At 40.9% G+C, this 21346-nt stretch overlaps 1 protein-coding gene across 3 annotated transcripts in view; it reads right to left on the bottom strand.

Annotated features, from left to right (window-relative positions):
• Positions 1 to 1009: 1009 nt before the first annotated feature.
• znf385d (zinc finger protein 385D) overlaps positions 1010 to 21346 on the bottom strand; it is an 83665-nt gene continuing 63328 nt past the window's right edge. For 2 of the 3 annotated variants that reach the window (XM_034211485.1, XM_034211487.1), the window contains 4 exons: positions 13016 to 13351; positions 11489 to 11670; positions 6385 to 6483; positions 1010 to 2780 (listed from right to left, as the gene is read on the bottom strand). In XM_034211485.1, the coding sequence (XP_034067376.1) occupies positions 2541 to 2780; positions 6385 to 6483; positions 11489 to 11670; positions 13016 to 13351 (857 nt within the window). In that variant the 3' untranslated portion in view covers positions 1010 to 2540. The remainder of the gene's footprint in view (positions 2781 to 6384; positions 6484 to 11488; positions 11671 to 13015; positions 13352 to 21346) is intronic. The other variant, XM_034211486.1, reaches the window with a different exon arrangement.

The raw sequence follows: 21346 nt of genomic DNA, 5'->3' as shown, positions 1-21346 counted from the left end.
AAACCTCTGCATGGTAACCACAGTGTACTGCCTCTTTGTCAAATGTATTTTGATAGAAACAGGAAATTGACTGCAGAAACATGTACAGTAACTATCGTGGTTACGTCAATCGGCTGGTGATGGGCTCTGTTCATCTGTTTGTGCACAATGTATCAATGTGGTGCACAATGGAAAATAATTACTTACAGGATTGCCATGTTGCTATGCAGAAAAACAATGCAAGAGACCTATACTAATAAAGTAAAGAGGCATTGGAGTATTGTCAACAACTCCCATTAGAATTCCAAAACTAACGATGTGTTCTTTCTTGTAACCAAACTTTATGAATGTTATTCCTCTGTGTAAAATACTTCTATTGTCAAAAAACCGTTGAACAGCCAAGGGTGCCACAGTGTTTACTGTGGCTGATACGTGTTCCCTCCTTTCAACTAACATCCGCTGCAACTCTGACTACTTTTAAATCCAGGCTGAAGACTTTTCTTTTTGTCGCTGCTTTTAATTGAACTATTCATATCTTAAACTGCACTGTAACTTGTATCCATGTATTTTTTTCTTATATTGTTTATTTTCTTATCTTTGCTTTTTAATGACTGTTTTTAAATGCCATTTTCTTAATGTCTTTCATTTTTTAAAAGCACTTTGAATTGCCTTGTGTTGAAAGGTGCTATATAAATAAACTTGCCTTGCCTTACACTGAAGTTGAATTTGTCTCAATACACTGTCCTGCTGCTGTAAGTATTCAATAGAACCCCTAATGTGGATTCATCCACAAATGAAAATAGTCCCTAAATGCAAAATGTACACCTGTTTGTTACAGATGTGTATTTTCTTACAGTGCCTACATGTTATGCTGTTAAGTGTCAGTCTCCTCAAGTAAAATGAATAAATGCAGTAAACAATCAAGCGTGTTATTATTCCATAGATCATCTGTCATTCAGTTATTCAAATATGAATGGACACGTCTGCTCTGCTTGCTCATTCTAGTTAAATACATTATTACAATGAATAATAACAATAAATAATTTAATAGAATCCAACAGAAATATTTACATCAGAATTACGGATAAGCCTTTGTAAAACAAACACTGCGATACAAACAAAGAGAATGCATATCCTTCAAAACACATTTTGTTAGTAGTTAAAATGGAGTTGAGTTACTAATTTGAAGTACATATTCTGAATTGTAATGTAGTACTCTGTGTGTGTGCGCATCTGAGAGGCACATTCTCTGATAAATGTTGCTTTATGTGCACTCCTTGATGCAACAAAGTTAATATTCTTCAGTTGATAGATTACCCTTACAGTATTTGTATGTATATATATTTTTCAACCCCAATATATTTGAATTAAAACTACACAGAATCCACGGCATTAACAAATAAGGACTCTTTTTATTTGAAATTATTCACCTTTTACACACCGACAGTTACTATACACAAACCTTTGTGGTCCCTCTGGCCCGAGACATGGTCAGTGACAATGGGCCTCATTCACCAATATGAGCATAGAAACTTGGCACACAAAAAAGTGTGGCAAATTATAGACGGATTCATGACACATGCACATTGGTCATTTTTGTATTTAACACAATGCGAATGGTATTAATTCAAATTTGTTTTTGCACTAGAAATTGCTGAGGAAAGCTGATCCTTAGAGGCTAACTATACAAAGCAATGAAAACTAAAACAGTTACATTACATTACACAAAGTAAAAAAAAATGGCACAGTTTGTGCACAGCTTTGTGAGTTTGCAATGTTTATGAATGAGGCCCAATGTGTCCTGGATATCAACTAGAATGGCTTATGGCAGATGAGAAGCACACACACACACACGCTCAGACACATTCAATTACACACATACTTATTCACATGGACAAGCACACATGCAGGAGCACGCACTTGTACACACATACACATATACAGATACAAAAACACACATCACGACAAATACTCTAACAATCTAACACAGTCTAGCCATCTAATGTAGACATCAACAGAGTAGGGGCTTAAAGTGCATACAGGAACTGAGGAGGGCCTTACTCGCTCTTTTATCAGTTACAGCCTTTTAAATTACGAGCGACAGTAATCCTCCACTAAAGCATGATCTTAGTGCCACGCTGTATCTTTAAAAAAAAGCATATCCCTTCCCTATTTGTAGCTCAAACTGTGCCTTGCATCATGAAATAAAGACACTGCATAGTTCACGGGGTTAGTCTTATACATTATTGCGGTACAATGTAGAACCAGGTAAGGGGTCCGGGTGTGATCCGTGGGTTGCAGGTTGGCACAGAAAGCATGTATATTGTAGCCCAGGTCTCTTCAGTGGGATCAGAGAAATTAATCCATCATGAGAGCGCCCATTGCTTCGCCTGGTTTAGCTTTAAATGTGGAATAATCCATGTGAGGAGAGGTTGGGAAAAAATGTTTCCGGATGCATAGGAGTGCAGATGCTGACACGACTCCTTGGCCTGGTCCTGGCGTAGCACATGTTTTGATCCTTAACAGGAGGTGGTGCAGATCCCCCCCCCGGGTCAAACAGGTCAATAAGGGGCAAAGAGGAGTTGTGGGTGGGAGGTCCTGACAGGACCAGGAGCCGGACGGAGCAGTGCAGCGGGGAGGGTCTGAGTCTGGAAGAGGTTAGGGGTCGAGGCGTGGTTAGTAATGTGATTAGTGCGGTGCGTGAAAGAGTTGCTGATGGCGGCCGCCACTGCCGCTAGGTGAGCCGGTATGATCTGTGTGTTCAGAGGACACAAGCGCTCCTTCCCCAGGGACAACTTCACCTTGCAGAGGGAAACAAGATACAGTCAGTACAGTCTATGTGTAGGTTGTGCACAATTATAGCTACTGTACATGGTCTGTTTTGGTTATAATTGTGCTTTAAATATTGTACGCCTTCAAGTAAGATCAACTATGTATGGCTGGTCAATTGATGTACAATAATAGAGACTAAGCTGAACACTAGTAGCTTTGAACTGTTGAACATTTGTAACTTGTACCACATGTCTTTTCTAACTGTCTTCAATCAAATAAAATAAAAGTAATAATAATAATGTAAACAAAAAGGCCAGATCTATATTAAGATTGCATATTCTGCTAAAATTAACTATTATAATAGAAATACTTTCGCCATTACAGATTAAAGCAAAAGTCAGCAAATGGTAAATGTCATCTTAACATTATATTTTTCGAGTCCTGTGAACATGTGGGTGAAAATTAAAGGGGATTTGATTTCAATCTTGCATTTCCATTTCATTTCCATACAAATCATTTGCCAATTAATCTAAACTGTATAAGCAGGAAATTAATAAACTGTTATCTTGATAATCAAGTAATAACTGGAGTCCCTTATTCAGGGACAATGCAAAACAATTCCTATTTCCAGGATCCCCATGTTAATTAAATATTGTGGTTTTTGTACCGTTGGTTGGACAAAACATTTTTGATTACATCACTAATGGCGCATTTCCACTACAGCGCGAAGCGCGGTTTAAGCGTGCCGTGCTGTGCCCGGCCCGTTTTTGGTTGCGTTTCCACTAGGCGTAGTTCCGGCTAGCAGGTACTTTTTCACAGTTTTTCTGGCCCTCCAAAATCGAGATTCTTTCCGGGCTAAACTAGAGAGAGAATCGCTGGCAACTACAACAAAATGAACATATTTTATCGTGATTTAATTGTAATACACGTTTCAAAATGATGCCGAAGTAACAACATACTGATACCGGTTAACAAAAATGAATGCTTTGACAAGTCTGCAGACAAGACGGCAGGCGAAAAACTAGTGATGTGTCGGTCGGGAACGAGCCGGCTCAAAGAGCCGGCTCTTTTAAGTGAACCACGGGAGCCGGCCCGCGTCCGCGAACGAGCCATTTTTTATTTTTTTTTTGTTAAGTAATACAAGACAGAAGGATATGATGATCTCTGCGCTACAGCTGCTCCGTGCATGCATGCAGTGACATGTAATACCCTAGGACTAGAGACTGTTGGATGCTGCTGTTTTGAGCATTGCAATATATTTATTTTCACTATGTTATTTATTTATGATTATCACGGCCCGTCTACACTACAGGCGTCAAAAAATGCTTTCAACGCTTCGCCCATTCATTTGAATGGGGTGACGTAGGATATTTTCAAATTTCTCCGAACTGCATTGTGGGTAGCATGGCAAGGCGTTGCAAGCATCGCGAGCGTCTATTGGCGTCAAAAGTTGAACAATGTTCAACTTTTGAGGCTCGATGCTTGCTCGAAGCTGGCGTCAGCCAATCAAATCCCGTTTTTGCAATTCCCGCCAGTACAAGCGCTAGCCAATCAAACCGCGTGCAAGCTGGGAGAGCCAGACCGCAGTTCATTTCCTCATATTCCAAACGAAAAATTACGGTAGCAAATCACCCGGTTCTTTACGACCAGAACTATTTACCGGGATACAAACCGGAGGAACCAGGCATGGAGGGAGGTGGCAGAGACAGTGGGTGAAACTGGTAGGTTTTCGCCTGTTTGGGGATTTTATATCCAGTTTACTTCGTTTTAACATTGCTATTGCTTTGTATGTCGGGGGCGGGAGATTCATGTGATTGGTTGTTGGTCGCGTTGCTCGCAAAAAATCGCCAAGCTTCAGACACGCCCAGCTTCAAGATTTGTTGATGCCTGTAGTGTAGATGGGCCGTTAGGCTCAGCAAAGATTTGATGTCAGCTGTAGCTGGATTTTTTTCTGTAGTTAATAGTTACTGAAATAGAGCCCTGCTGTTTTGTCAGGGCCTTTTCTTTATATATAATTTTAAAATGTCGATATAGTATCTGCTTTGTGTAGCGTGGTTCTACAAGCAAGTCAGTGCATTCATGGGGTGGTATCATGGTGGTATCAGAGAGTTAAGGGTCTGTAAATGCAATGAAAACATTTGGCCACAGCAAATGATTTATATTAAACATGTAAGTTTTACTTTTTACATGTGCCAGAAATCAGATGCTAATTGCTCCAAGTGTTCAACATAATCTGAGGCACAAAAGCTTGGATCGCCAATAGACTTGTTAACCTCTTTACATCTAATTTTCAAACGCTTAACTAATGTTCCAGCACTTCAGACATAAGAAAAAATAGGGGGAAAAAAGGAATTCCAGACCTCTTTTTTTCTTACAAATGCTGCTTATTTTCGTAATTTTGCTATTTCAAAGTCAAAATCCATAGTAGTGTCCATTGACAAAGAATAAGGAAGAAGGAATGCAAGAATCCACAGAAGGACAACTGGGAAAAAAGCATTCAACCTCCAGAACCAGCCTAATAGGGTGAAAAGGTCATCAAAGTTATCTGGCTTAATCTTCTGTATCAGTAATGGAAAATCTACGGTCTCACAGCACCGCGATGGCAGCCGCTGTCATGGGTTATCAATCACTGACTCAGGCATCGTAACCCTATGGGAGGCATTCTTTGCTCTCCACTCATCAAAGAAGCTTCTCTCCGTTAACTCAGTCAATGATGGGTTTCAGAAAAAGTCATTTCCCCCACACTGGTAACCCCCGCGCATTGTCTCGGCAAACAGTGGGTGTGATTAATGCCTTCTTCTGGGAGCTTCTGTAAGATGGAAAGTCAGGCGCTCCTTTATCTTTCCCACGTTTAATCCACACGACTCCTTTATGCATCCTACCAATCCTCGTCATGTGGCATTCAATTCTCCTGGAGTGTGAGACTGCCGGGGTTCAGTGGCACAGGACAGTGAGTACCAGAAAGTTTAACTCAGTAAAACATTAAGAAAGTCCTTTCAGTTCACTTATCTTATTCTGTGGTTTGAAAACTTGCCTGAAATGAATTTGGTCTTGATGCAGAAGACCACACGCTGAGCTACTCAAAAATAATCAAAACTGACATTTACAATTACTTATAAATAGTATTCGACCCAAGTCTGCATTTCACCTCCAGCATGCTGGCTCAGAGGAGCCTTGATTCATGCCATTTTTGTCAATAAAATATCAAGTTTTCAAATTAAATCCCACTGTCACTGCCAGTGAACTTTAATAACAGGTAACAGGTGAACCGTTTATGAAAGTTGACATGTTATTGAATTAGCTGACGTCAAGCAAATTGAATGCTTATCAAAGAACAGACACTTTAGAGGAGCTGTGCAGGACTTTTAGCTGATAAAGAGAAACATTAAACAGCCAAAATTCTGCATGCAGTTCTTTCCAAAGTTTTCTCCTATTAAAACAAAGCAAACATTTGGGGTACGTAATCGGTATGGGCGCAGACCTATGAGTGACTAGAACAAGAGAATGACACTGAACTCAAATATCAAACAATAGCTGTTTGTCATGGGTTGATTTGTCTGTCTCCAAAGAGGCTCTTAGAACTGAGTCATTGTAATTGTTGTGATAACAGGATTAAAGCGTGCAGTGACTCACCGGCTGGTTCGTCTGTCCTTGCGGTTTGCTGTACGGGCTGTATTTCGGTTTGGCTGGTTTACCTGCTGCTCTGTCTTTATGACGCCGGCTGCTGATGTGCTGAAAAGGAGACAGACATTTTTGTTTTGAATGTTGCAGACAGGTGACAATAGACAGGTAGGGTTCAGGATGTCACTCTATTGTGGTTAAAGCAGCAATAACAATGAATGAATGTATAAACAGAATAGAACAGTTCAACAAATTGGTTTCTGTGTCTAGCTCTCTCTATATTCATGCCTAAAGTCTGCATATACCTGAGTGTAAAAGTACATCTGACTTCATTATAATGAAGGAAAGTTCCCTGTTGGTGTTGCAAGAGGTAACCAATGAGGCCAGGAAAGTGGAGGCAGGAAAGACGTAAAGGTTATTTCAGAAATCAAGCAGTTGCACTGCTTCCTCTATTGTTTTCAGTTGCGAGTAAAAAGAGAAGCAGGCTGGCTGCAGCTATTTGGAACATGCACTTATTTTTGCCTCTTTGCTGAACTATTTGGCCACAGCCACACCGAGGAAAACAATGTGACAGTGGTTCGGGATCGTGTCTAAAAGGTAACCCTACATTTAAAGGACACATGTCATGGCCATTTCCACGGATCATAATTCCATTGTTGAGGTCTACTAGAATAGATTTATATTGTGCAATTTTCCAAACTCACATTTGTTTCTCATACAGCATCTCTGTAAACTACGTGTATTCACTGAATTTCACTCTCTGCCTTTAACGCAGTGGTTCTCAAATTTTTTCTGTCAGGCCCCCCCTTTGGAGAAAAAAAAAAGTCGGGCCCCCCCCAACACAAATAGTCAGGCTCAGTGGCGGCGCCAAATATTTATTTTGGGGGTACTGTGGGGTAGCTTGACATTTCATAGAGGGTGCTCAAACATTTAGGGTTTCCCATTAATGTACCGGGCGCTACAGTGGAATGTTCTACTGCAAGACTCCCCACGCATACACACAGTGTACCCGCAACTGTTACAATGAAGGCTCAATAATCAGCTCACGGCATATAGGAGTAAGCAGGGGTAAAGTGCTATTTTTATAGGTGGTGTGTGGACCTCACATAGGGGGGTCCGGGGGCAAGCTCCTCCGGGAAGATTTATTTTTAAATATTGAAGTTAAAAGCATCAATCTGGTGCACTTTGAGAGCAAAATGAAGAGATCTACAGTATGGATACATCTCTCAACACAGAACTGTAAACAGATTTACTATTTCTTTATGGATATTTTACAAATCACTCCCCTTTTAAACGTTATACATTTTTTAATGTCATATAGTATTTCATAATTGTTTTTAATTTATTTATATTAATGGTGACCAAAACGTTTGAGACCCACTGAGATAACACTGAGAGTCCTTTAGCTCACTGAGTCTCTCAGTCTGACAGGAGAGGACTCTCCTCCACTTTGTTGTTGAAAAAACTCCTTATATCCGTTAGCGTACCTCGCTAGCACCAGAAGCTAACAACAACGATCTCCGGTACCGGTGCGTTCTCTCTCTCTCTCGCTCGCGCACACACACAAAATGGCTCGTTCCACACACACACAGAGCCGAGCTTGAATGAAACACAGACACCCAGACGTAATTGTACTGTACCATATTATTTTCGAATCAATAATTTTTCAAAATATGATTTTTTTTTTTTTTTTTTAAATTGAAAATCTTTTAAAAAATTGTTTTTAATAACCATTTTTTCTCCTGGTCTCTCGCGCCCCCCCTGTCATGCCTCTGCGCCCCCCTGGGGGGGCGCGCCCCCCACTTTGAGAACCACTGCTTTAACGGCTCGTTGTAGCTCCAATAGCTCCAGCCCCCACCCTCCCTGGGAGCACAGTGTGCTCTGATTGGTCGGGACGTGGTGAATCGCGCTGAGCTCCGTGGAGGTGTGGTTTCCTTGTTTAGCAATACACAGCGAAACACAGCCAAACTCACCCTGAGCACACAAAGTCACAGCCGAAGTAAAAACAATAAGTGTGGCTTGATATTGAGTAAGAAAAAGGTTGATAAACGCTGTGAGAATGGGTCTGCAGAGAGAATTTCGCCGCAATCCCAACTGTCTGTTATCAGCCTGCAGCCAGGGAGGAGAAATCAGCAGAGCTGCCTGCCTGCACTGAGTGTGTGAGGAAGTCCGTGGATTGGTCAATTTGAACCAATCAGCGGGGGCTTAACGTAACTGCTCCGCGAACGTAACGTAACGGCTCCACAGATTGGTCCATTTAGTTCCGGGTACGTGCTTAGTTTACGTAATCTCGTACCCGGAAGAATCAAATGGATGATGACGTTTCACCAACGAGGCGTTTTGGGGAGGTATTTTCTGTGTTAGAGTTTTACTCGCTACAGGGTGTACTTTGAGGGTTTTGACTCTGCGCACCGTTTACATGCATACAAACCTTCATAACACACAAGGGGACGGGTAATAACCGGAAAAGCATGACATGTGACCTTTAAGGAACTTTATCAAAATTCTTAGGAAACTCACTATCTGACATCTTATCCTAACCTTAAATTAAAGCTATCTAATTTGAACCGAACAAAGAGACAGATCAATCAGCAAACACAGTCTTTGCGTAGCGTCCTCTTCCAAGTTTCAATATAGTCTTCATTAAACAATGTTTACGATGTTAGTTAGCTAACTTCTTTGTTCATCATGTCAAATTGCAAAATCTCCTTTCATTTAAGATACAAATCACAGTTTTTTGGCTTCCCAATGAGATTAGATTTGATACATGGCAGCAACAAGTAGTGTACAGGTTGATAAAATGATTGTATTCAACAACACTGGGGGACAAAGTGTTGTGCCTAGCTGCCACCTACTTAAAATACAGAACCTGTCCTGATAACAATAAAGATATGGCCCTGGGGTCATTACAATCTGAAAGTTTCCTCTTTTCATCTCATCATTTGGCAATCTGCCAATGTTTATATTGATTGTGGGAAAGATCAGGGGGTCAACAACACAATAAGGATCTATCTTCTGGGGATCACGAATACCCAAAGCAATCCATTTATCAGATTTCGTGATAGCTTGTCAGTGTTGTTCAAAAGGAAGGTTAGTTCCATGGCAATGCTGAAACACCACTTTAGATGTGGCATCTTTCTCTGGATTTTCCAAAGAGAAACTGTGAAAATCCTCATTATCTTTTTATTACAGAGGTGCTGTGATGCTTTACAGTTGCCTGTTACCTCAGCCTCAGGGTGGATGCCATTTTGAGGCAGATAGCTTATCATACGTTGAGGTGGGAACCCAGAGAGGAGGGGGGTGGGGGCAAAACTAAAAATACACCTTCTGTCTCAAGGCCGTAAAGTATTACAGCTCTAAAGGTTTCATTGCGACGGAAACCACCCATGGTGAAAATTACTGCAGTTATGGCACTGCAAGTACAGTGCAGAAAGCATTTAGCATATGACAGATACATATGCTCATGTTTAATACATTTTGTCATACACAAGAGATATGAAGCTTTTCTGATATTTAAAGACCAGAGAGAAAAGTGGATGTGAATAACCAGGTAAAATACAAGAGGCTGGAACACAGAAATCCTCTGTAACATCAAGCCAATAAATAATTCAAAATGGATAAATGTTGACAGTAAAAGGCAGATTTCTGGCTGCGTCTAAATGTCACAAGTCCTTGCAGTGGATTTAAAAATCGCAATGTTCCTCTGGTTTCAAGCTCTAACGGAGATTTGTCATGCTGGATTCTTTTCACAGAGAATCACTGCTGTCTTAAAAGTACTCAGTAAAAGCCCCTCCATGAAAAATTCATACAAAGCCTCTCTATTTTCAGTAAGGGAGCTCAAGGTTAGCTCAGACAAAACCGAGTCGTTTTCTAGTATTGTAGATAAAACTCCCTCTGTGACAGAATGATCAGCAGCTACAAGGAAAGAACATTTGCGGGGTGCCCCAAAGCAAAAACCAGGATACACAAACCCAGGAAGAGTTTTCATCCAGGCCTCAAAAACATCACTAAGAGATAAGTTCATGTCATCCTTCAAGGGTAACCTAATGTTGCTGAACATATTGTAAACTAGAAAATATTTGTCTTATTAGAGGAAAGGGATTAGCAGAAACTTGACTCAGTTAAGTCTATTTATAATGGAGAGACCTCATTTATTGGTTATGTTTGCTTTACCAGATTTCTTAAGAGTTTTTGCAAAAGACAGGGAAATCTTAGCTGTGATGAAAGGATGAAAGGAAATATTATCACGAGTGGCAGTGAGTCTTTGTATCCCAGCTTTTTTTTTTGTTTATGCAACAAAAAGCTTAATCTGACACTGAAGTAAATTAGTCTTAATAAGAAGGTTTTCACAGATGAACAGCAAACTATTTGTGCAATTAAGGCACATGCACTCTGTAAACTGGGTGCTTGATGACACATTGAGGCTAAGTAGTAAGAAATGTTGGTGCATCAAAAGAGGAAAGTTACTACATGTACCCCTGTATTATTTCATTTTGAGATTTACATTACATATCATTCCTCTCTTTTCCTGTAAACCACTGCTCTAATTTGGTTGAGTTCATATTCAACTCAAGGGTGTATACATATATTCTCTTTACTCATGTCACAGTGTATAAGCAAAGCAATGAATGATGACTGAATTACATTAAGTTGCTTTGGTTTCAGGTCCTGATGCTTATTATGACAATGTCTGCAATCGGTTCATTTTACTGTGACAATGTGGGTAATGGGCTGAAATGTATTTTTGCCAGACATAGTCATTTTCAATATGACAGATAAGTAAGAGGTTATTACCATGCATCTAGTTTAATGGGAATAATGCAAAATTAGCTTATTTCCCTTATTGTTATCTAGTTGTTCAAAGGCAACACATTTGTTATATCTGATAATGAGAAAATGCAGTGAAATATTATTTTTTTGTGTCTCTATAACCCAGGTTAATCCATTACAATGTAATAAGTAGTTTGATTGTATGCAGTCCAATTCCTGTCTATGTCCTTTCATCGATTAATCTCCCTTTTGCTTGAATTTGTTTATAAAAGCTTCAGTTAAAAAATGCTTTGTGTGCAGGAAAGAATTGGTTGAGCATTTTAATGTTGTTGTGTGTCCCTCTCACCTGTTTTAGCTGAGTCTCTGAGTTGACATGCACATCACACGTCTCACAGTGAAACGTTTTGTTCTGCAGGCCCGTTAATGACTTGACGACTGGAGCCAGTTTGCTTTTGACTCCCGGCCGAGGGAAAGACTTGATGGAGCCCACGCCGGTCCTGGCCTCGAGCATCGTCTTGTGCTTCGTACCTGCAGGTTCAAACAGAGGCAGCACAGTCAGTACATTAACGTCACAAAACAGATGCTTGCCTGAAGGAGAGGTGAGATCAGAGGCTCACATCTGTTATCCCTTTTTCTGGTGTGGGAAGTATGAAGGTCAGACTTATAGATTCATCTACAAAGCCCCTGATAAAAGTAAAGAACCTTGTTAAAATTGTTCAGGAAAAATGTCATGTTTGCACAAATCTTTCACTCTTAGATGTCCCCGCAGGGCACTGTTAGCACTGAGGTTTATCTCAGCCTTTAAGTGACTGAACTTGCAAGTGCAAACACCATTTTTATTCCCATTTCCAATCTCTGCTAATACTCCTCTTGCCGTCTAGCACTCTTAAAAGAGGAGCAGCAGCTGCCATTCATAAGAAAAATCACACCAGCATCAGGGTTGAAATATATTCTTTTGTTAAGTTTATTGTATGTGAAGAAGGTAGTTAATCGCTGAATTTCTACACAATCGCCTAGGATCAGTGTTGAAGTGTTCTTTGTCTTATTTATTGAAGTATATTGGCTGTCTGTTAATACCTAATTAACAAATACACCGAGTGGGGATATGAAATAAGTCATCTATATCCATTAATCACGGCTTAATGCACAGAAATGTCCCATTGTTTTTGCCTCGTCCAATTACTAATGAACATTTAATTAAATGTTTGAACAAAAGAACAAATCAAATAGCAATCTATAAACAGGTGCTTGGCAGACACAAACAGACTGACATCCCCTAGATTGAAGGCAGTCCACAATAAATTACACAAGTGACCTCAAAGTTATTGATAGCCAAGCAGTGAGGGTCCAATGTTAACTCATATTGATCAGGCTTGTGTATATGACCTTTTAATTAGCAGCCTGCTGGAGCGGTTGTTTTAAGCTATTCTAAATAAATGGGGGGACATGTTTTACGAAACTACATTCCCACACAAATAAACTGCAAAATCAATTATGTTTTGAAGGAAAATGTGTTTTTCTCCCAAATAACTATCAGTTTAAAACACTTGGTAAACGTTGAAAACTGAAAGATAAAACAAAACAAGGTTAGGTTTAGTTACTAGTTTGAACAAGTACTTACCTCATAATTGGACTCATAACAGACATGTGTGTGTTTATTTGTGTAAGTGTGTGTGTATGATTTGAGTTTTAATGAACTTGCCAGCCCCGGGACAGATCTACTTGATTGTCGTGTGTGTTGCTGAGGAACCAAAGGAGTGCCGTGCCGTACTTGTAGTTGATAATAATTTAATTCCAGTTTTGGTTAAATTGCTGAAGTCACTCAAGTGATGTTTATCATTTATTTGCAGCAGATTTAGCAAACGTCTCTTACCGCTGTTGTGAGCGTCTAGCTGTGACGCCGAGTTGACCGCCACTTTGCACAGCGAGCAGTACAGAAGACGACGAGCTTTCTCCTCTTCTGTTTCAGCATCCGTCTCGACCTCGGGTTCGGCCTCAGGCTCCAGGTCTGGTTCTGAGGGTGAGTTTAATGTTGAGTCCCCTCCAGCAGCTGAGGTAGTCTCGGGGGCTGTGGCTGCCATAATGCTCGGGTCTATGGGTGAGGCCACGGGGGCCGGCGTTGGCATTGTGAGAGTCGTCAAGGATACCAAGGGTAGCGCCGATCGGAGCACCGGAGAAAGCGGCAGGGGCATTGCTCCAGGAACAACATCTACAGAGAGAGGGATTATTGTGTGATTTTAATCGTATGGCATTATTCATCACTTGGATGCAAATAATCATTGTGAGGTTCAACCAACCTGTGGGTAAACAGACTTTGAGATGTGGATTTAAAAGATACATTTACTAAAATAAATAGCTGAATCTAATTGCAGTAACAAGATGGGTTTCATTAGGGTTAAAAAATATCTTCTCCAAACACACAACACATGTGCAGCATTTGACCAAATACAGAAAGATGCACAACACCACGGAAACATTTACAAATCCACCAAAAGACATAACTTAACTACTTGGTAATGTTAAGGCAAGACAACTACTTGGTAAGGTTTAGTAAAACATTGTGGCTTGGATATAAAGATGTTTGTTTGTGATGTATTTGATGTTACTGACATAGATTAATGTTTTACCCATTCATCTATTCCCCTCCGTCTCCTCAAATTTGCAGACTACCACAGACTTTGATTATTAAACCATTATACATTTAAAACAAATGTAATACGGGATGAAATACTAGATATGCAGGAAAGTTCATTAAAGAGTAAGACCAACACAAGCAAACCAAGAAGCCGATAATAGTCAGACTTGTATTGTCAGTGTGTGAGATCACATTAACATGTAACACAAATAGCTTCGAGGTGTGAAAGAAATGTCTGATATTTTTAGGCAAAGGGACAGCAGCAGATCAATATATTTGACTCACAAAACAACAGCACATGTCAGTGTTTGGAATACAGAGGACTTGCTGCCACATATACGAAAATCTAATTTTGCCTTGGGAGCACAGCCTGATCGATGCCAATGCGTCGGAGTTCTCTGCACTCCAGCTTCACGAAATGAAGATCATCCCGCTACGAGAGCAAATCAATAGTGAATTATGTCATGCTATTTTTGTGAGCTATTATATATGGTCCTTATTTATCCCAGTGGAGGTGTTGGCAGTTGGCGTCACAAAACAGCTCCGAGTTACATTTTCAACGGGTTCACTTCTGCCAAAGGTTAAAAAAAAGACATGAAAGGTTAGGAACCATCTTTCTGTTACGACCTGTGGTTAAATAAGTATGGCCTCTCCTTTAGATAAGAAGGATCAGGAAAGAGCTTCTGAGTGGTGTCTATTTATTCAAGCTGAGTTTTTGAATAGCATCCAAGGATTGCAGCTTATTGCAATGGCACTCTGAATAAAAGCTTCAGCTAAATGCTTTAAATGTATGTAAATATATGCATTGTCAAGTATTTCAGTGTTGTGAGCATCCAAGCCATTAACCTTTTAAATGGGTTTGCGGCACATTTATACTTGTTGTTAGACTCTTCTTACAGTTGACTGACTCCAACTGTGAAATTTGCTGCACTTTCACGAAACTCGCTGAGTTCCCTGAATGCAGATCTCGAAAAGTAATGAACAGGAGCAGGTGGTAGATAACCGACACAAATATGACATTTGCATTGAAATGAAGAGGAAAGCTATAGGGTGGCTTGCTTCAGTGATATGCAACAGAATCATAAAACGTGTGATAAATGCCAGATTGTTTGCAGAGTTGGTGAGCTTCGAAGTAGAGCCTAAATGACAGTGATGCTGGTAATTGAAAACGTATATTTAACAGCGCTTTGACAACACAGGGTTCAAGAGCAGGGCTATTATTTCGAAAGGGCTCTCTTTTTGAGGGCTCTGCAAGCCATAGTAGCTGATTTTCCACCAGGTTGGAAACAATTACCGAATTTTCACAACATGGATCCAATGGGATCCAGGCATTGCAGGAGAAGGAATTAATGAATTAATTTGTATTTGATTAAAGTAAGGAATGGTGAAAAGTTAATTCAGGTTTCTCCTTCTTGGACTTCAGAAAAAAAACCTTGAGAGAGTAAAAGACTGGAAGGGGATATCAGGTTATCAAATACTGTTTGCCATCTTATATAATGTGTACTATCCAGTCAGGAAACAACTAGCCTATTTGTTCTTTTGTGTTTGGCCTGACAAGCAGCCCATCTACTCTTTGAATGAAAGTCAACATCAGCAGGGAAATCAAGAGCCTTGCCACACTCTCAGCTCTCCCCTCAGCATGACAGTCCATTACAATTCCCACATAACTGCAGAGAAAGCATCAATCCGCATGTTGAGCTCTATCTCACCCTGACTCATGAACAAGACCAAGGTACTTGCACTCTTTCACTCGGGGTAGATACTGTTTTGTAAAAAGCCATATTAAATTCAAGTCTGATGTTTTCAGATGCACTGTTAATATCCATCTCCATCTTCTCCCACTTATCCGTGGTCGGGTCGCGGGGGTAGCAGTTCCAGCAATTCCAGCAGAGAGCCCCAAACTTTCTTTTCCCTGGCCACATCAACCAGCTCTGACTGGGGGATCCCAAGGTGCTCCCAGGCCAGCGAAGAGATATAATCCCTCCACCTGGTCCTAGGTCTACACCTTGGTCTCTTCCCAGCTGGACGTGCCTGGAACACCTCCCTAGGGAGGCGCCCAGGTGGCATCCTTACTAGGTGCCCGAACCACCTCAACTGGCTCCTTTCGACACGAAGGAGGAGCGGCTCAACTCCGAGTCCCTCCCTGATGACCGAACTTCTCACCTTATCCCTAAGGGAGACACCAGCCACCCTGCGGAGAAAACCCATCTCGGCCGCTTGTATCCGCGATCTCGTTCTTTCGGTCATGACCCATCCTTCATGACCATAGGTGAGGGTAGGAACGAAAATCGCCCGGTAGACAGAGAGCTTTGCCTTCTGGCTCAGCTCCCTTTTCGTCACAACGGTGCGGTAAAGCGACTGCAGTACCGCTCCCGCTGCTCCGATTCTCCGGCCCATCTCACGCTCCATTGTTCCCTCACTCGAGAACAAGACCCCGAGATACTTGAACTCCTTCACTTGGGGTAAGGACTCATTCCCTACTTGGAGTGGACAGTCCATTGGTTTCCTGCTGAGAACCATGGCCTCAGATTTGGAGGTACTGTTAATATCTCTATATTTAAAATGATAAACTGGATTTCATGGGATTGTGAATAAGAGTGCATTAAGCGGCTTCTTTTTTCAATCTCCCAGTGTTTCTGCAGCAGTTATTTTATACTGTTTAGAGTGCCCTGGAGAGTATCTGTCCATCACCTGACCAGATGACCTTAAGCAAGGGCATCTATAGATTAAGGTTGCCATCAGAGAATTGATCGTTGGTGATGCAATGTTGTGTAGCGATAACTAATTGACCTCTACCCGTTTATCTGTGTGCTTTCAGTGGACACTGCCTGTGAACTGATCTTAAGAAGAACATATGGCATGAAAAGGCCATTATTCCAGGCTGTTACACTCAATGCTATGACTGGAACATGTATTTAAAGACTCTGGACTCTGAGAAGGGGGTCAGTGACTTCAGTTATTAGTTGTGCGTAATTTATGTTCTGTTTAAATTGAGATAAGGCTGAATACGCTACACGCAAGAGCCAGAAAATCTATACAGATCTTCTTATCCAAAACGGCTATTCTTAGATTTAATAAAATCACATTAATATTGATACAAACAATGGAAAGAAGACATCAGCACTCCCACATTTGTACTTTAGCGAAAGCAATACATCTTTCCGGGTATGTTGATATCATCAGTTACTATTAAACCCAAATAACAAACGACATCAATGACCTTAGTGTAATGTACATTAACATGTCAGATCAAGCCCAAGCCATTACCAATAGAACAATAATTAATCTGTGAACTATTTATGATGTGGCTGACCTTGTCACTCTTGATGAATAATGTGTATGCCTTGAGCAGAGCGGCAGCGACCTCTTCGTCCCCTGCAATTAGCAACCACCTACCCCCAGTCGGCTCTTGTGTGCCAGGCATCAAAACAACCTGAAATCACAGAGATTAGCTCACTCGATTTCACCGTGCTCACCAACGAGCTTAAAGCTGCCATCACACCTGCTTCTCTGGGCAGCTTTGCAATGGCACGGACACCAGGCTGTGTGTGTTTCCAGAAAAGTGCAAGTAAAGGTTTTGGTGGTGATGTGAGCCAGCAATGTTTTGCCTGTGAATTGTTATTTAACTGCTTTTTGCATATTCTCTGGTCATTGTTAGGGATAATGTGTTGGTGCCGTGATGTGTTTGACGCATTTCTTTTTGAAGATGGCCCTCATGTTTCCTCTTTCATTTATAAGCAGCTGGGAAGTATAATGTTTCTCTGGAACAGACTGACTGCATTGACACAGGGTTCTGATCAGAAACGAGCAGTTGGGGAATAGTACATTGTTTTGGTGCTATTATTAAGGAAAACTCAACAACATTTTGACAATATGCTTATTTGCTTTGATTTGTGGAATGTGAAGATCAATAGCAATTTATTTAATATGAATTCAGCAGATGGCTCCATGATATGTTGAGCCTATCTTAGCACAGAGACTGAATTTAAGAGGAAAACACCTTCCAAAGCTTTTATTGGATGTATTCTTCTGAAAAGTTCAATTTTGAATATATCAGCTTCCACTGACTGGCTTTTTTACTGAGATATTCAATTTCTCTGTCTCCATCAGTGAATGGTGTCTGCTAAGCGTTTAATAGTGAGTGTGCTAAAACCAGTAGCCTATACAATTTATCAACAAATCGAATAGGTGTCAAAACTGTGCAAGGATGATAAACCACCATGTTTGCTTAGCTAATAATTAGCGAAACACCTATACATTCATAACTCTCTTGTAAAACCCAAACTGGTCAAGTGGACACTTCTGATATTTTCTGATCAAACAGAGAAATATAAATGGGCAGCTCTAGAAATGTTGTTTTATGCTAAGCTAGGCTAATCGATTCTTGGCTCCATCTCAACGCACAGACTTGAGAGTATCAGCATTCCTCTCATCTAATCGACAGCAATATAGCAAATTATTGTATTTCCCATAAAAATTAGAAAACATTTAATTTGAATGACGTGTAAACACAGCTTTGGAGTCGTTAGAAGACACTTTTGACACAAAATGTTTGGCATATATGAGATCTTCATGGTTCTAAGCTAGGCTTAACATATCAAGAACCCACCCCTGTCATTAGAGTATATTGTCTAAATGGGCCTTCATATGCAGGCAAATTTGCCACTAGTATTTATTTTAATTCTATCGTCAGTAAGGACTACACAAGTCAGAGCTGATAGCTGTTTAATCTCTGTCTAACCGAGCAAAGAAGCTTAACATATGATCAGCAGGCAGATAAAGACACAACCTTTTTTGCTCTACAAAAAAGGTTGTGTCTGCCTGCTTATAACAAAGGCTGGTTGGTGAAGCCATGTTAAGACACGCATGTCTTTGCCCTTGTGTTGGGGTGAACCCATTTACCAAAGTGTCATTAAAGAGCTATTTGCCATTGGAAGGGCAGGTGATTAAAGTGTACTTTGGCTTTCCTAGGACGCCATCCACTCTGGGAAACCTCCAGTCATCTGTATCCCCAGTCCGTGTGACCTGACTGGCTCTGCAAAGCCCAGTTAAGAACTCAATCCCCTCTCATTAATAGAGGTAATGACTGTGATCAATCTAAAGTTGGTATGGGCAAGCAAGTCCCGACAGAAAAAAAGAAAAGAAAAAGAAAAAGAGATAGGAAGGCCAGGTAACTGAAGAGGATAAGCAACAAGAAGAAAGGAGGATAGATTTGGAAGGATGGAGCTTGAAAAAGAGAAAAGTTAAATGAAAGTGAACCTGGAAAGTAAGCAAACTTTGAAGCAGAACAACATTGAACGTTTGTGAAATGGGGTGAAAGGAAAAGGGGTGGAGGTGGGTAAGGGACGTGAGAAGGTTAGGGGAGAGATAACATTGAAAGAGTAATCGAGTATGGGACACAATTAAAGAGCAAGAAATTGAGAGGCTAGGAGTGGTGAAGGCAACAAAGATGGAAATAATCAAAAGAGAGAAAAGATCAGGACAGGTGCTGCGACCCTTGGAGATAGGACACTGCCTCTTTTCATTCCTCCATTTGTAACTCAGCCTCTCACACCTCTCCCCAGAGATTTGCTTTGGCGATAGACGAGAAACGGCGCTCTGAAATCCTTCCACTCTACTTAGGCTTTCAGGCAATCACAGGACTCCCTAGAGATCTGATTACCTTTCTCAATGAAGCTGGATTAAGCCCTTTAATTAAAATGATTGGGCCTTATTATATGCCGTCACAACTTAAAGGACAGAAATCCCTCATGGCTCTTGAGTTCTGTCAAATCACATTCGACGGCTATGATTCCCCCCCCCCCCCCCCGCCCTTCTTGTCAGTATTCCAAGCGAGTAAATGAGAAACCAGTCACAGTTGAATATTCCTAAAATAAAAGATTGATAAGGTAAGAAATTTGCATTCACAAATAAGTGTGCATCCACGCTTGCAATAATCTTTCTTTTTGAAGGGGAAAAAGCGACATTATCAGATATTTTACAAGCGGCAGGAGTCACTGAATCGAATTTGAACTGATTTCTTTCTTTCCAATTTCCTCCGAGCGCAAATGATCTGCAACTAATTTCTGTTGGGAAGGTTCAGTTACACATCAGCATCCAAAATCCTCTCAAATGAGAACATTTGAAGCATCGCACAGGTATAAAGCCAATCTAATCACACACTCATCAGGTTTGCTGCCTGTCTGACGTCTGCCTGTAGGCGCTTTTTCCGACCCAGTGCGCAGCTACGAAGTTAGACAGAAAGCCAGTTGTTTTTTTTTGGGTGGAAGAGGGTGCGGCAAGGGTGGCAGAGGGCGTTGGCATCCGATGGGGACCTGAGGAAGAAGGCTGTGTGGAGGGAAAAAGCCTCAGATAGCCTCCTGGCTCCCTGCAGCCGGCTCCAGCTGCTGTCAGTGCTGGCATGGCTCCCCTGACAATCTGCTCTTTAATAGCTAATATCAGGGTACATTTCCTCAGGCACTGGACTGGAACTGAGAGATGGCGGGCTGTGCTGTGGGCATTTATCCCTCCCCCTCTATCTCTACTCTCTGGCACTGGTGTAAGGACACACACACACACACACACACACACACACACACACACACACACACACACACACACACACACACACACACACACACACACACACACACACACACACACATAAACTTGACAGGCGGCCGCTGAGTCACCCGGCTAATCTATACTATCTCACTGTGTCCAGCTGTCCATCCATCTCAGAACACACACAAGTTCAACGGTGGAGTAAAGAACGCGGATGCTCGGCGCATTTCATGAAATCGACCCTATGATTACCATCTTTCATGCAGACTCATTATTCCCCGATGATGCACTTATGTTCTTTGCACAACAACTTGAACTGCCCTGAGCAGATGGACTAAATGGACACTTTTGATTTACCTCCATTACGTTGTGTAAGGAGTTGTTAATGTTAACTCTAGCAATTTGTTTTTGTTGCATCTCTTGTTACAGAGACTTCCATTAGACAATATAATAACACATAGAAAATATTATGCCTTCATACAGGAATCCACTAAGCTTCAGCTTAATGTAAACACTTTCAATTAATTCCATTTCTAGTTTTCATTTTCATACAATTAGAACTGTTGGTGGTCGAGTTGCATTGTGGGTAATGTAGACACCAGGGTTTGATAAGGAAGAAGAATGTGTAGATTAAAAAACTCTGTCTTACTCGGTATGTATTTGTATCCTTTCTTTTAAACTGTTCATTGCGAGTCTAACAATGTTATGTCTTTAATGTAATATAGCAGACTTCCCAGCATGCACTGTTTGAGAGTTAAAATCTCCAGACACCCACCAAATATGAACAAGGCCACTAGAGCAGATTGACATGTTCATTGTTAGATCAATATAAAACAAAAAATGTGCAACTAAACAGCTACACTTAATGATCATTACACTTCATTTATCTGTTTCACAATTCTTAAAACTTTTTTTTTAGACCACAAGAAAACTTAAATGTTTACCTTAAATCAACATAAAATGTTGTACAGTGTATTCCTACAAAATAACAGCTACCTGATCCAAAAAAAGACCCACTATTACTGA

Source organism: Gymnodraco acuticeps, unplaced genomic scaffold (assembly GCF_902827175.1).
Source record: "Gymnodraco acuticeps unplaced genomic scaffold, fGymAcu1.1, whole genome shotgun sequence".
Lineage (NCBI taxonomy): Eukaryota > Metazoa > Chordata > Actinopteri > Perciformes > Bathydraconidae > Gymnodraco > Gymnodraco acuticeps.
Note: the sequence above shows the minus strand (reverse complement) of the source record. Positions and strands in the feature narration are given on the sequence as shown.